Genomic DNA, 17,716 nt, shown 5'->3' with positions numbered 1-17,716 from the left:
TCCATGTTATAGCATATTGCAGAATTTCCCTTTTAAGACTGAATAATTGTATGTATATACCATGTTTTGCTTATCTATTCATCAGTCGAAGGACATTTGGGTTGCTTTGACATTTTAACTATTGTGAATAATAATAATGCTGCTATGAACATACCTACACAGATATCTTTTAAAGGCTCTGCTTTCAGTTCTTTTGAAGTAGAATTGCTGGATCATATGGTAATTCTATTTTTAATTTTTTAAGGAATTAATCATACTGTTTCCCACAGCAGCTATACCATTTTACATTCCCACCAACAGTGTACAAGGGTTCCCCTTTCTCCACATCCTCACCAACACGTGTTATTTTCTGATTTTTTTTTTGAGTAGCCATCCTAGTGGGTGTAAGGTGGTATCTCATTGTAGTTTTGATTTGCATTTCCCTCATAATTAGTGATGTTAAGCATCTTTTCATGTGCATATTGGCCATTTGTATATCTTCTTTGGAGAAATGTCTATTTCAGTCCTTTACCCATTTTTAATCAAGTTGTTCTGTTGTTGTTGTTGTTGAGTTTTAGAAGTTCTATATATATTTTGGATATTAATCCCTTATCAGATATATGATTTGCAAATATTTTCTCCCATTGTGTGGGTTGCCTTTTTGCTTTGTGGATTGTGTCTTGATGCACAAAATTTTTAATTTCATGAAGTCCAACTTGTCTTTTTTCTTTTGTTACCTGTGCCTTTAATGTCATATCTAAGAAATCATTGCCAAATCCAATGTCATCATATTTATATACGACACTAATCCAAATCTCTTTAGACCTGTGTAACACACTATAAAAATTGCTTTTTAGTGATTACTTCAGGTCACTGAAAAGACTCTACAAGCACTATAAAGGTGGTTTTCCTTTCATCTCTGATAAAGTGAAATCCAAGAATCATTAGTGTCACCAAAGCTGTTTTTAGAGTAGCTAATCTATAATTTTTATCTAGGAACAATATTCAGTTCCATCAGCGGAGGAATGAGTTACTTTAGAACACGTGCTATTTTGGGTAAATGTATAGCATCTTTGCCTTTGTCACTCTATCTCTGGAATCTGCCAAGACAGTAGGGCTTGGGCATTGGAACCAGTGGTTGTCAGTGCCTCTTCCACCCTCACTTGTTAAATCGTTGCATTGTTCCAAATGTCAGTTCTCTCACTCTAGATCAATTTGCTTAGATCAAATTCCTCTGTGCTCCAGGAGGAATCTTGTGCATACTAATGAACAAAGAGAAAGAAACAGTATAGATCATCTACTCTGAGCAGTATAAGTCAAGGGAATGACCTCCTGTAAATTAGATTTCAGTTAATGGGTATCTTTATAGAAATGTATCCTTGGGCTTCCCTGGTGGCGCAGTGGTTAAGAATCCGCCTGCTAATGCAGGGGACACAGTTTCAAGCCCTGGTCTGGGAAGATCCCACATGCCGTGGAGCAACTAAGCCCGTGAGCCACAACTACTGAGCCTGCGCTCTAGAGCCTGCGAGCCACAACTACTGAAGCCCGCGTGCCACAACTACTGAAGCCCGCATGCCTAGAGCCCATGCTCTGCAACAAGAGAAGCCACTGCAATGAGAAACCCGCGCACCGCAACGAAGAGTAGACCCCGCTCACCACAACCAGAGAAAGCCCACACGCAGCAACGAAGACCCAACACAGCCAAAAATTAATTAATTAATTAATTAATTTTCAATAAAAAGAAATGTATCCTTAAGACAGAGATTGCATAATAGATTGAGGCCAAATCACAAAATTTTAATATCCAGCAAAACTTTGCAATATCCTGATTAATTTTTTTCTAATTAACCTAGGATTAAAACTGTAAACATTTTGGGGAATTTCCTGGAGTTCCAGTGGTTAGGACTCCATGCTTTCACTACCAAGGGCCCGTGTTCAATCCCTGGTTGGGGAACTAAGATCCTACAAGCCATGTGGCATGGCTAAAAAAATAACCTTAAACATTTCATTTCAAACCACATAGTTGAAAATCTTATTTTGGACTACTTTCCTGCCTTGATAAATACAGTAAAATAAGCACAATTGGCCAAACTTTTTATTTCAGCGTTTTTTAGAACTTTGGGTTTATTATTTGAAATACAGTTCTTACCTAGGAACAGAGATTCTGTAGGTAAAGTTTCAATAACCTGCCAAATCTTAGCTGAGCCTAAAACATGCCCTGCAAGGTTTGGAGTTTGAATTTGTCATTTTTCTGAAATCTCTCAAGTACTAGGGATAAATACTATACCTGTGGTTGCTAAAGAGTAAAAACTCTACATGACGTAATAGAGATTTATTTCCAGACCACTCAAGGGCCCACATATTTTGTAAGAACAAAATTCTAAGATAATGAAAGAACTTTAACACTTGCTTCTAGGTCATTATAATAGAAGTTGACCCATCCACTAACTTAGTCTAAACATATTTCTTTTCCGTGTCTCAATTTACATATTTGTAAAAACAGATTTCAAAAGAATATTCTCTGAGAAGCAACTAATAAAAATTATTTTCTATTTAACTTTATTCCACATATAATAATTGCATTTTAAAGTGTTTTCTAATTTAAGACCTTTCAAAGTAATATATGTATATAAGTCAGAAATATAAAGATTACATGGTTTATAACAGAAAACAAAGGTCCCTGCCTTACTTCCAAGATCTGCTTCCCAGAGACAATCATGTTCAATTGTTCAGATGTTTCTTTTGGTATTTGGCTTAGTGTTTCTAACATGCTTTTAATTGCTACTCTTAATTTTACAATGTTAGACGTAATCAGTTGACTTTGAATATGAAAATTTAGATCTCTTACTTTCACCACCATACCACCTCTACATATTCTTACTTATAAATTCCCTCCCTCCTTCCATTCCACACAAATACCACCCCACCTGGCAAAAAGTCTGATGCCGTAGTGATTTCTAATCCTTTGTGTCACCCATTTTTTCCTTGTGCTCTTTTATAGGATTCTTTTTTAAGGATTAAGTGTCCCTAATGATATACTTTAATGTGGTTCTTTTTTCATTGAGTTTCCCAGACATGAGATGGCTCTTTCAATTTGAAAATCCATGCCCTTCAATTTATTTATTTCTTCATTTATTTAATCATCTGTTTTTCCTACTTTTCTTTCTCGAACTCCTACTAGTCGGATACTAATGCCTAGACTAATACTCTATTTTTTTTTAATATTTTATTATGAAATTTTTCAAACAGAGAGAAAAAATTTTTTAATTTACAGTAGATATCCATAAACCTACCATCTAGAGTCTAGTATTAACATTTTTTCTATCCTTTCTTTATACATATCTATCCATCCATCAATCCATCTTATTTTTGATGTATTTTAAAGCAAATTATAGTCAACATATAATTCCAGTACTTCAACACACATGTCGTTTTATAGTGAGAATTGTAATTAGAGTTTGCATTTTCTTCTTTTGAGGTAAAATTTACATACAAACTTATGTGTACATTTACTAAGTTTTTTTAGTACTTTTTTTAAAAAATAAATTTATTTTATTTATTTATTTTTGGCTGTGTTGGGTCTTCGTTGCTGCATACCGGCTTTCTCTAGTTGTGGCGAGCAGGGGATACTTTTGGTTGCAGTGCGCGGGCTTCTCATTGCGGTGGCTTCTCTTGTTGCTGAGCACAGTCTCTAGGCACGCGGGCTTCAGTAGTTGTGGCACGCGGGCTCTAGAGCGCAGGCTCACGAGTTGTGGCACATGGGCTTAGTTGCTCCACGTCATGTGGGATCTTCCCGGACCAGGGCTCGAACCCGTGTCCCCTGCATTGGCAGGCAGATTCTTAAGCACTGCACCACCAGGGAAGCCCTTAGTAGCTTTATTAAGGTATAACTGACACATAAACTTACATAGTTAAACTGTACAATTTGATTTGATAAGTTTTGACATATATATATATATATGTGTGTGCGTATATACATACACATACACATTCCCCCATGGAACCATCACCACAATCAATATAGTGAACATACCCATTACCCCAAAAGTTTCCTCATGTTTCATTGTAATCTCTTCATCTCATCTAACCTTCACCCCCATCCCCAGGAAACTACTGATCTAATTTCTGTCACTACAGAATTTGCATGTAGTTAGCATACTCTGTGGTTTTATATATAAATGTAGTTATACAGTATATGATCTTTTTTGTCTGATTTCTTCAGCATAATTATTTTGAGATTCATCTATGTTGTTTTAGTTTATTCCCTTTTATTGCTGAGTAGTATTCCATTGTAAAAAAAAAAAAAACCCACAGTTAACCTTTTGGTGAACATTTGTTGTTTCCAGATTTTATCCATTACAAATAAAGCTACTGTGAATAATTGTATACAGATCTTTGTATGGACATACATTTCATTTTTTCTTGGGTAAATACCTAAGAACGGAGTGGCTGGATCATATGGTAGGTGTATGTTTAACTTTTTAAGAAATGGCCGAAGTTTTTTTCCAAAGTGCTTCCATTTTATATTCCTTTCAGTAGTGAATGAGAGTTCCAGTTCCTCAAACACTAATGTCATTGCTTTTAATTTTAGCCATTCTATAGATATGTAGTGATATCTCATTGTGATTTTTATTCACATTTCCCTAATGATTGATAATGTTGAGAGTCTTTTCATGTGCTAATTTGCTTTCTGTGTATATTTGGTAAAGTGTCTATTCAGGTATTTTGCCTATCTTTTAAAACCTGAATTGTTTGTTTTCTTACTGTTGAGTTTTGAGAATTCTTTGCATATTCTGGATATAACTCCTTAGCAAATTTATGATTTGCAAATATTCCTAGAAGCTTTAGAGTATTAGGTTTTACATTTAAGTCTATGATTCCTTTTGAGTTAATATTTTTATATGGTACTACATATGATCAAAGATTCAATTGCTCTGACACCGTTTGTTGCAAAGATTATCCTTTCTCTACTTAATTGCCTTACACCTTTGTCAAAAATCACTTTTCTATATATATGGGGGGTCTGTTTCTGTATATTTTGTTCCTTTCATCTGTATATTTACCTTAACATCAGTCTTGAATATCATAACTTTATAATAAAAGTTTAAAAATCAAATAGTATTTGTCCTCCAATTTTGTTCTTCTTTTTCAGAGTTATTTTGGCTATTCTAGGACCTTTGAATTTCCATATGAATTTTAGAATGTTTTCCCATTTCTATAAAGGAAAAAGCCTTCTGGGATTTGGTTTGGGATTACATTGAATCTTTAGATAAATTTAGAGGAACTAACATTTCAACAATATTGAATCTTCCAACTGATGAATGAGATCAATCTCTCTATTTATTTAGGTCTTTATTATTTATTTAGGTCTCTCAGCTTTTGTAGTTTTCAGTGTCCAGGTTTTAACATATTTTGTCAGGTTTATTTAACCCCTAAAATATTTTAGGTGTTAAAATATTTTAACAGGGGGCTTCCCTGGTGGTGCAGTGGTTGAGAATCTGCCTGCCAATGCAGGGGACACGGGTTCGAGCCCTGGTCTGGGAAGATCCCACATGCCGCGGAGCAACTAGGCCCGTGAGCCACAATCACTGAGCCTGCGCGTCTGGAGCCTGTGCTCCGCAACAAGAGAGGCCACGATAGTGAGAGGCCCGTGCACCACGATGAAGAGTGGCCCCCGCTCGCCGCAACTAGAGAAAGCCCTCGCACAGAAACGAAGACCCAACACAGCCAGAAATAAATAATATTTTTAAAAAAAATATTTTAACACCTAAAATATTTCATTTTTTATGCTATTATAAATGGTTTTGGTTTTGTAGTTTCAGTTTTCATTGCTAGTACATAGAAATACAGTTGACCCTTGAACAACACAGGAGGCTTAGGGGCACCAATCTTTTATGCAGTCAAAAATCCATATATAACTTTACAGTCCACCTTGTGTATCCATGGTTCTCTGTTCACGGATTCAACCACCTACAGATCATGTAGTACTGTAGTACATATTTAGTGAAAAAATCCACATGTAAATAGAACCGCACAATTCAAACCTATGTTCAAGGGTCAGCTGTACAATTTACTTTTGTATATTGATCAAGTATCCTGCAACCTTGTTTAACTCATTTAACAAGTAGCTTTTTTGTAGATTCTAGCAGATTTTCTGCAAAGACAATGATGTTATCTACAATAAAGACAGTTTTACTTCTTCCTTTCTAATCTGGATGCCTTTTATTTGTTTTTCTTGCCTTATTTCACTGGCTAGAACATGCAGTACAATGTTGAGCCTGTACTCTTTCTGATCTTAGGGGAAAAGCATCCAGTCTTTCACCATTAAGTATGATGTATAGCTGTAGGTTTTTCATAAGATGCCTTTATCAGATGGAGGAAATTCTCTTTTATTTCTAAATGCTAAGAGTTTTTATCAGGCATTTTGTCATATGCTTTTTCTGCATTTAATAGTCATATGGTTTTTCTCTCTCAGTTTGTTATGGTGAATTACACTGATTGATTTCAAATATTAAACTCACCCTGAGTTCCTAGGATAAACCTCACTTGGTCATAATGTACAGTTGACCTTGAACAATGTGGGACTTAGGGGCACTGACCCTCCTCACAGTCGAAAATCCACATATAACCCTACAATTGGCCCTCTGTATTCAAGGTACCACATCCTTGAATTCAGTCAACCACAGATTATGTAGTACTGTAGTACATATTTAATGAAAAAAATCCATGTGTAAGTGCAGTTCAAACTTGTGTTGTTCAAGGGTCATGTATTATTCTTTTACTGTATGCTATATTTGATTTGCTAAAATTTTGTGTAGAATTTTCACATCTGTGTTCATGAAGCATATTGGGCTTTTTTTTAATTTTTATCGAGGGACTTCCCTGGTGGCTCAGTGGTTAAGAATCCGCCTGCCAGTGCAGGGGACATGGGTTCGATCCATGATCTGGGAAGATCCCGCATGCCATGGAGCAGCTAAGCCCCTGAGCCACAGCTACTGAGCCTGCACTCTAGAGCCCGTGAGCCACAACTACAGAGCCCGTGTGCCACAACTACTGAAGCCTGCATGCCTAGAGCCCATGCTCTGCAACAAGAGAAGCCACTGTAATGAGAAGCCCACACACCGCAATGAAGAGTAACCCCCGCTCGCCGCAACTAGAGAAAGCCCACGCACAGCAATGAAGACCCAATGCAGCCAAAAATAAATAAATTTATTTTTAAAAAAAAGAAAAGAAAATCTTGTATAAAATCTTTATCAAAATATAGTTGATTTACACATATTGGTTTATTTTTGTAATGTCTTCTGGTTTTGTTATTAGTGTAACACTGACCTCATAGAATGAGTTGGGAATTATTCCCTTCTCTTAGATTATTTGGAAGAGTTTGTGTTGAAGAGGTATTAGTTCTTTCTTAAAAGTTTGGTAGAATTCCTAGTGGAACCATGTGTTGAGAGTTTTCTTTGTGGGAAGATTTTTTTACTCAAATTTCAATTTCTGTAATAGATATGGGCCTATTCAGGTTATCTGTTTTCTCTTGTTTGAGGTTTGGTAGTTTGTATAAATATCTTTCAAGGAATTTGTCCATTTCATCTAATTTGTCAATATTGTCAATAACAAAGTTATTCATACTATTTATGATCCTTTTAATATCTGTAGAATTTCTGATAATGTTACTTCTCATTCTTGATAGTGGTAATTTTATCTTTTTTCTTTTTCTAAGCAGTCTGACTAGAGATTTATCAATTTTATTAATCTTCCCAAAGAACCAGATTTTGGTTTCATTGGTTTTCTTTATCGATTTTCTGTTTTCTGTTTCATTGATTACTGCTTTAATCTTTATTAATTCCCTTCTTCTGCCTGTTTTGACTTTAATTTGCTTTTCTTTTTCTAATCTCTCTAAGTATAAGCTAAGGTCATTGATTTGAGACCATTCTTTTCCAATACAGGCATTTATTGCTATAAATCTCCCCCAAAGTATTGCTTTAGTGGCATCTCACAAATTCTGATATGTTGTGTTTTCATTTTCATTTAGTACAAAGTATTTTCTAATTTCCTTTTTTATTTCCCCTTTGATCCATGAGTTATTTAGTTTCCAAATATTTAAGATTTTTCTAGATACCTTTCTGCTATTGATTTCTAATTTAATTCCGTTTTGGTCAGAGAATATACTTTGTATGATTTGAATCCCTTTAAATATATTAAGACTTATTGCCCAGAGAGCAGGTTTTCTTGATAAATGTTTTTTATGCACTTGAAAAGCGTGGGTTTTTTGCTGTTGTGCTATCAATGTCTATCAGGTTAAGTTAGTTGATAGTGTTATTCAAGTCTATTATATCCTTGCTGATTTTCTGCTTACATTTCCATTAATTACTTAGAGATATTGAAATCTCCAACTATAATTGTGCATTTATTTCTCTTTGCATTTCTATCAGATTTCATTCATGTATTTTGAAGCTCTCTTGTTTGTACATAAACACTCTGGGGTTTTAAGTCTTCTTGATTAATTGACCCTTTACCATTATGAAATGACCTTCTTTATCTGTGGTAATGTTCTTTGCTTTGAAATCATCTTCTATTAACATAGCCACACCGGCTTCCTTTTGACTAGTGTCAGTATACTATATATTCTTCCATCTTTTTTTTAAAGTAAACTTTCAGAGCAGTTTGACATTTACCAGAAGTTGCTAAGACAGATAGTTTCCATGTGTACTTGCACAGTTTCTCCTGTCAGCAACCTTTTTTTTTTTTAAGTGATAAAATAAAGTATACATAAGAACCTTTTTTAAAAGTTTTATTGAGATATAATTCACATGCCATAATAATGCACCCATTCAAAGTATACATTTCAGTGGTTTTTAGTGTATTCCCTTTCACCATAAGCAATTTTCAAACATTTTTATTACTACATAAAGAAACACCATACCCATTAGCTGTCACTACCCATTTCCCCTCATCCCCCGAGCCCTAGGCCACAACAAATCTACTTCCTATCTCTATGTATTTGCCTGTTCTGGACGTTTCACTTGAATGAAGCCATGCAATATGTAATCTTTCATAACTGGCTTCTTTTACTTAGCATAATGTTTTCAAGGTTCATCCATGGTATAGCATGTATCAGTACCTCATATTTTTTTACTGGCACGTATTACATTGTACATATATACTACATTTTATTCATCAGTTGATACACATTTGGGTTGTTTCCATCTTTTAAATTGAGATATAATTCATATATCGTAAAATTTACTCTTTTAAAGTGTGAAAAGGGCTTTCCTTCTCTATGTAGTAGGGGGTTTCAGCTTTATCTGATCTTCAACATTTGTTACTGCTTATAAATCCATTTTATGACATCTAAAATTTTATTAACATCATTTATCTGGTGTCTGTTTTCTCATTCTCTTTGTTCTTGTATATTTAAAAATTGTTTTTCTTTTGCTGTCATTTCAGTGGAGTTCAGGGAGCAAAAGAATATTCAATCTGCCACATTTAATTTTAAAATCTCTTAAAATTATTTTTGAAGAAGGAAAATAAATTGTTCAAAATTCCATTACCTTTAATTCATTTTCATTTTGTCTTTTTCCTCCCAGTCTTTGTGTACTTACAGACATAATCATAGCATAATTGAATTGTTTTTCTGAAATATAGCATAAGCACTTCATTCATAAGCACAGTATCATATTAACCACTTTAATGGTAGCATAATATTCTTTCGTGTTAATAAACATGAAATACACATACCATCATTTGTCTAACCTTTCATCTCTATAGTTAGACATTAAAATTGCTAACTTTGGAGAGGGTATAGCTATTAAAGATAATGCTATAATAAACATTTTTGTTGAGCTTTTGGGCCATTTGCAAGTACACCTAGTAAGAACTATGACTCACCAAATCCCTCCATTTCCTGTGCCAGGACTCACTGATGCCTTTATTCTATTGCTCCTTTTGCAGTTACACCTCAGAGAAAATACCTTGTTATGTATCTACTAGTCTTTTTGCTGATTATATTCTCCCAATCAGGTCCTTTATCCTCCCGGTTTACAGTGCTGTTATAAACAACATCATTAGGTTCATCAGTCCACAGTTTCCAGTAAACACTTATGGATAGATTTTTTTTGGCTTGTTTCTAAACAGGTTTAAGAATAGTTAAATCAAATATGTTTAAAAATCTGTGAGTTTGTAAAAATATGAATTTAAAAAAGAAAAAGTAATTGTTCATCTGTAATAGATGCTGGAAAAACAAGTCTTTTTTTTATTTTTGGTGTTTTTTTGTTAATTTTTTAGATTTATTTTTGGCTGCATTGGGTCTTTGTTGCTGTGCATGGGCTTTCTCTAGTTGTGGCGAGCAGGGGCTACTCTTCATTGCGGTGCATGGGCTTCTCATTGCGGTGGCTTCTCTTGTTGCAGAGCACGGGCTCTAGGTGCATAGGCTTCAGTAGTTGCAGCACATGGCCTCAGTAGTTGTGGCATGTGGGCCCTAGAGCACACGGGCTTCAGTAGTTGCAGCATGTGGGCTCAGTAGTTGTAACTCACGGGCTCTAGAACACAGGCTCAGGAGTTGTGGCACACGGGCTTAGTTGCTCTGTGGCATGTGAGATCTTCCCAGACCAGGGCTCGAACCCGTGTCCCCTGCATTGGCAGGTGTATTCTTAACCACTGCACCACCAGGGAAGTCCCCAAGTCATTGTTTTTAAAACTGATAAATGAAGGGGTAAAATCATGTTTTTATCCTGCTTTCTAATATACACTATATGTTTGGGTCTCCAAACAGTTGATGAGGGGAAGTTTTTCTTTATAGAAATATTCTAGCTAATAAGTGAGGAAGTAATGGTAGAATGAAAATATTAGTATTTTATTGCTCCTAATGATTAATGAATCTAGGCATTGGCCATCAATGGCCTTTAATATTACAGAAAGAAAGACAACCAGATTTGCCTCTTACAATAGTATCTCCATGAAATATTCTTGCCAAACAATCAAGCCTGAATCTGATCACGCTTCTAGATCCAACTACCAATTTGCAGGAAATGCAGAGGACAAAAGAATATGTCACATGAGACCATTGGGATGCAGTCAGCAACCACCAGACGGATGGAAGTTCTGTTGGACAAATAATCCAGTTTCTTCAAAAAATAGATTGCAAGTGGTGGGAAAAAAAGAGAGGCAGACAGACAGGTAGAGAAATCTGTAGATTAAAACCAACCTCAGAGATATATAAACTAATGTAATATATGGACCTTATTTGGGTCCTTCCTGAGTCAGACAAACTGATTGTAAAAAAAGAATAAAAATAAAAAACAAGGAAAAAAACAAAGAAAAACTTTTTAACATTTATAAGATATATTAAAAATTTAAACACTGACTAGATATTTTATATTAAAGAATTGTTAATTTTTTCAAATAGTAGATTTGTAAAAAGTCTGTGTGAAATAATTTCTCATTAGAAAAATAACCAATGTACAATAACCCAAAAATGTTTATTGGTACAGATAACAATGGGAATATTTCTTAGGCTCCTCTCAAGTAGTTCCAGGAACTATTAAATAGTACTGAAACTAATAATCGAAGTTGGCAGTTGACATGAACCATTGTTTATAATAGCTAAAAGGTAGAAACAATACAAATATCCATTAACAGGAACAAGGAAATGCTATATATTCATACAGTGGAATTTCACACAATAGTTAAATTGTGATTAAGAAATTAAATTCTTAGCTAAACTACCTGGGTTTGAATCCCAGCTCTGGTTCCACCATTTCCTGGCAATATTCTCTTGGACAAATTACTTAACTTCTCTGTGCCTCAGTTTCTTCCCCTTTAAAACAAGGGTAATAATAGTACTTATCTCAGTGGATCATAAGATTGCTATAAATACTAAGTAAGTAGACAAATATATATAGTGAGAGATCAGTACAAGTTAGTTATAATAATAATAATTATTATTATTATTACCTTAATAAGTCTAGCAACATAATACGTGAAAAGCCAAGTGGCAGAATAAAACACAATATGGTACCATTTATATAAAGTTTAAAAACCTACCAAAAAGGGGCAGGGATTTAGATCCTGTTTTGTGTTTTTAGGAATACGAGACCCAGGCAAAGGACTTGACAACAAGCTAGTATTTGATTTCTACTAAATTCTGGACTACAAAGGAAAGAAATTGATTCATCCTCTCTTCTCTCAGTATTTACTAAGCAGCTTCATACAGAGAATCATTACAAGGATACGTGGTTTAAGGACTTCAACCCTGTCATTCCAGCTACTGACACTGGCACATCAAATGAATACTGGGCAATGCTTGTGAATGAATATACTTCTTGTGTAGAAATTTTGTGCCTGGATCTTCTAAGCAGCCCAGGAGAGGTTTAGACTATTACGCATTTGCGTTTACTTGCACTCTTCAGTATCAGGTAGTAGAACAGGAAAAACTATGGTAGATTCTCACATTACCTCCGTTTAACTAATTGGATTACTCACCTTTCTGTAAACCCCACTGACTAATGAACACAGTATTCATTGTTGTAGGCCACTCTCTTTCTGTCCCTTCTGAGTTGTTTGTTTACAAAGAGCCAGGTGTTTTGTCCCAATTAATTATATAGTTTAATTAAATATTACATAAATCAATGAAATATAAGATGTATACTTCGAAAAGCATTAATAAGGAATAAAATGCAATATAATCCTGTATATTCTTTATGGATATAAACAGGTATAAAAACATAAATAGGAATGAAAAATACCTAATTCAGGATCATTGTTGCCTCTAGGATAGGAGAGAAATGGGATCAACAGAGGTACACAGTAGGCGTCAACCAGATCTATAATGTTGTATGTCCTTTGTTTAAAAAAAATGCACAAAGCAAATATGTTTAAGATGTGGTTAAGAGTTGATAAATATAGGTTTTGAATACACGTTTTTCCCATTCCTGTCTTCCTTTTGTTTGTCTCTCAAGACTAAGCATTTCACCAGAGTTCATCAGAAAATACTCAGAAGTTAATTCTTAAAGTGACTTAATATGTGGACTTCACAGGCCAGTGTAGAGTCATAGAAGGGCTGGCTGGCACCATCCCTGAACTGTGCAGTAGGGTACACTTGTATTCCAGTGTCCAGAACTGGATAGGAAATACCCAGCAATTTAAACAGTGAATCTTTGTATTCTAATTATTCTTTATAAGAACATGACATATTTATGGAATCACTCCTCCCAGGAGCTTTTTCTCCTGAAATCTGGCTTCCCTCTGAACTCCCTAATTGAAGCCTTGGGCCTGGAGAGCAAATGTATCTAGCCAGACAGTCCTTAGACAGTCCTCTCATACTGATATCTTAACCTTCCCTTGACCAACTCGTCTCTGAGATGACTTGTATCCATTTATTTGGATTTGAATCTGGCCTGCTGGTTAATGAGCCCCGTGAAGTTTATTCTCCATATCTTGTCCCATGCTGGGTTTCCTTTGAATGCTTTGTGGAAAATGAATGGCATTGCTTAATCTAGTACCTTCAGAGCTATTTTTTCTAAATAAGGAAGTCAACGCATTCTTAAACATCTCATAAAATTGCATGGCAAAATATCACTTGTTTATTTAGGATAAAATCATAAGAGTTATTATGAAATGTAAAGTAAATATTATTGCCAAAATTGAAGAGGAAAAAAAGATGCCATTTGACAACAGTATTACCACCACCCTCAAACCTTCAGTGTGGATTGAGTCTCATCTGTGTACAAAATAAAAGGTCATAAAGCTGGCATATGGGCCAATTCGAGAAACCATCTTGGGAGAGTCTTTTTTTCCAAACCAAAAAAGTGATCAGAATCATGAGATAGTTTTATCTACAGGTGCTTATTTTCTTTGTTTACTAAAACTACTATTAACACTATCATAGAACATAATGAATCTGAACCCCTAAGCAATATCATTGCATCTTTCTCTAGATAATTATAGTTTTGTTTTGTGAAATATCTTAGTTTTTGTATCTTACAGAAATGACATAGAATAATGGAAAACCTTATCTCTTTTCCCTATTCTTCTACCCATCTTGCTGTGTGACCTTGGGCAAATCCATTTTCTTTATGGGGTCTCTCAAATGTACAGTGAGGGCATGCAGTATTCACCTTCCACCCAACTTTCTAGCCCAGTCAGAATGCATGGCTCCACTTTTGCAATTCTTATTTAAAAAAGCCTTATATGGATGGAATCTAGGCAGAATAAGGTGCTACTGCCCTCTGCTGGCCCTAAGAACACACCTACCCACCAGTGCAGTGGCTCTGCCCATCTGAACAGCAAGGAACTCAGTGCCCCTTGCTTGCACTTGAGAAGACATAGCAGGAAACCACAAAGAAAGGAAGCACATTGCATCTTTGGAAAAATAATAATATTTGAAGTATTGGGGAATTAATGATTTCTTATGCATGTATCAGATGCCATCACCATTTGTGACTGACTTGCCACCAAAAAGTGCTTATCCTATAATCCCTTCACCTTGCTGTCGTTCTCACCTAGTAAACAAGCTGTGGGTTCTGACCCTTTGGGCCACTGTCACTGTTACACCATTTTTCTGCCTTGGAACACATTCAGTCCACTTTTGTTCAAAAGATTTAGGGAAGTTTTTACATATTCACTTGTAGTTTGTGAATAAACAGGTAGATAATAACTGGTATGTGCCAAGGAAAGTGAATATGCAGCATCAGTGAGAAAACTGCTGAAAGAGGAAGGCAGGGCTTCATTAGACTCTCAGATTCCTACAGCGCTCTGTCAAGTTGTAATAAGAGATTTATAGTTAATTATAACTTTCTGTTTTGTTGATGATCCTAAAAGGACTACATGTGAGAAACTGATAAGGATTTGTTAAGAGCTCAGTTTTTCTGAGCTCATCTATATTAATATAATTTCAGAACTCCAAAATATTAGAGTCTGTTGTTACATTGTGTTTGTAAGAAATGGTGCTGCCTCTAACTATACTCAAGGGAAAGGCAGTTGAGAATTATGCTTTTACCTTGTTTAAATTTTATGTCTTTAAACTCTCTTTCACAATAGGCCTGTGCACTGCCACTGAGGTCATTGTTATTCCTTAGAGTGGTTGGGGCAAAAAAAAAAAAAAAGTTCAACCCACATCCCAAGTGTCCTCAAGCAGAGTATAGAAGGAGTATGTGACTCACAGTATCTGTGGCTCACAGAACCACACACATTTTGTCCTTGATTCCCACAGGTAGAGAGTAGCTGTGTCTTAAATGAGCAGTCTTTGCACAGCTTCCCCTTGGGGATCTCCTGATACTTGCTTCATGGTCAGTTCCAGCTTACAGCCCCTAAAAGAGTTATGGACGATCATCCCAACAGCAGTGCATAGGCCTATCTTGAAAGGGACGTACATATGGGATGCAGAAGTACACAGACTCTACTAGGCAAAATCACAGCCACCCCACTTCCAACTATATAAGTACTAAATTTCATAGTATACATGGTGCCTATTCCAGTTGTAGGTTTAGTCTGTTCTGAACCAAGAAGGAAATTAGCATGTACTGAGCATATAATTTTTACCAGGAATCTTATACATTTGTTATGCATCCCTAAGAAATGAACCAACTTTTTGCTACATAACTGTTATGTATATAACCTTAATAGTGATCTTCAGTGTCCAACATTTTAGAAGAGAATTCGCTTATTAAATTACTTCAAAATAAAACTTACATTATCAAAAACTTTAGCTCTACTGATAGAAAACAAATTAACTCAATTCTAAAGAATAAAACGGAAGAAAAATTATCTGTCTATTGAAAGTATTATCAGGTATTTGCTGAGAAATAATGGATTTAAAATTTTTTGAAACATCTTTAACTTTTAGAGGTGAAAGCAACAGCTATGGAAAGGTGACTCAAATCATTTACTGAAGTTTGGCAATTGTAAGTTGTCTGTAAAATTTAAAACGCAGCATTAATTAAAATCATATCAGAAGTTTCAAGGCAGAATATTACTTTGGGAAACAAAATCCTAAAGTAAAGGAAAAAAACAGATAGTTGTGCTAAACAGTACTTAATTTATTTATGATTCGCTTTCAGTTTCTTTGCAAGATAATTTGCTATAGTAAAAAGAGCAGGGACTTTGGAAACAAACTTTGTGCTTGAAACCTAGTTCCGCCACTTATGTAATTGCTCTACGGCCTTGGGCAATCACTTAAACCTTGAATTTCTGTTTTTTCTTCTTTAAATTGGCAATAATGATGTGCATCTTACGAGATTTTTAGTATAAATGAGATGCATAAATATTTATGAAGATCCTCAAGTGACTGCAGAGTTAAGTTTTCTTTCCCTCTGTTAATCACAGAGTAGGGTTTACTCTTACTTAGAAGCCCAGCAGGAAGTTCTGGAAAGGAAGGTTTGGTTTGAGATTACCTTCCCACGCCCAGACTTGGTTACCAGAAAATGCCCCAGAAGCCCGGGACAGTCATCTATGGGTTATGTGAGCCAGACAGCAGCCTCGGTAGGGAGGTAAATGTCTGGAGTGAGCAGGAGGGAGGGTGCAATTCCTCTTGAGTCCCAAATTCATGATATGCCCTCATTCTGTGTGCAAGGCGAAGCTGTAGGCTCACTCGCATTTCAATTAGTGTCCCCCTAACCCCACCAAAATGTACTCTACTACCAAGTAGAAGAAATTTTGAATTATCTGGAGTTTTATATTTAGGTTGTCATGAATTTTATTATATGTCCTAATTGTAATAAGAGCTACCAACTCTACAGTGCTTGCTGTATGCACACAGTACAGTGTTTAGGTACTTTTCATATATTCTCTAATTCATATAATTCCTTTGATTTTTAGCTGTTGCTAAAATATCCATTTTAATAGATAAAGTGACAGAGACCCTGAAGGATTTGATAGCAAGCCCCAAGTTGCCAGTTAAAAATATGTAAGTTGCTGATTGCTAAGCTTGTACTGCCATAAGATATTGTTTAGATTAATCCTTTTATCACATTCATGATTATCTGTGGCCCCTGTAACCTTCTGAACTGTCATGACTCTGTCAGCCCCATGGTGATGTATATTGTGTGTTCTCACAGAAACTGGCCCCTGGAGTCAGCCAGTTTGCTTACACCTGTGTACAGGACCACCCCATTTGGACGAATCAGCAATTTTGGGAGACAACCTTTTACAATGCGGTGCAGGAACAGGTTCGATCCCTGTATCTCTCAGCCAAGGAAGACAATCATGCCCCACATCTGAAGCAAAAGGTAAGATAAAGAAAGGTACTTGTGTGGGGCTGGGGTCCTGGCTTCAAGGAAAGCTTACTCAGGTATTCCCAGGGCCAAAGGAAATCTAGCCACTTCCTACCAGTGTATTTGGGGTTTACTTTAGGAAGCCCTCTGGTGAGCATCTTTCTCCTGTTGATTTCTGACATTTTTTTCCATAATAACTTCTTACTACAGTTCTATAGCACTAGAATTGTTTTATTGTATTTTAATAAATAAGAATTCCCTGGAAACAATTATAGGAAGTTGAACAGAAAGAATAAACCTAAAATACCTAGGCAGATGTCTTTATGCAATTAACTTCTTGAAGAAATGTCAAATTAAAGTCAGTTGACTCTAAAATAAATGCTCAAAAGTATGCCAGCAATAAATCTAGGTCTTCTTTTAGGAGTATTCTATATGTTTCCATATATTTTTATCACCATAAAATAAATTTAAGGAAACTATCAAGAAAATAGTTTAAAATAAAGAAAATTGGTTTTAATTTGAAAGAGCAGTTT

At 35.4% G+C, this 17,716-nt stretch overlaps 1 protein-coding gene across 1 annotated transcript in view; it reads left to right on the top strand.

Annotated features, from left to right (window-relative positions):
* The window catches only part of SBF2 (SET binding factor 2), a 456,507-nt gene that overhangs the window by 370,646 nt on the left and 68,145 nt on the right, over positions 1–17,716 (top strand). The window contains exon 20 of the mRNA XM_082476788.1: positions 17,028–17,198. Coding sequence (XP_082332914.1) covers positions 17,028–17,198 — 171 coding nt within the window. The remainder of the gene's footprint in view (positions 1–17,027; positions 17,199–17,716) is intronic.

This window comes from Balaenoptera physalus (assembly GCF_965194825.1).
Source record: "Balaenoptera physalus genome assembly, chromosome: 10".
Lineage (NCBI taxonomy): Eukaryota > Metazoa > Chordata > Mammalia > Artiodactyla > Balaenopteridae > Balaenoptera > Balaenoptera physalus.
This window is presented reverse-complemented; position numbering and strand designations above follow the sequence as displayed.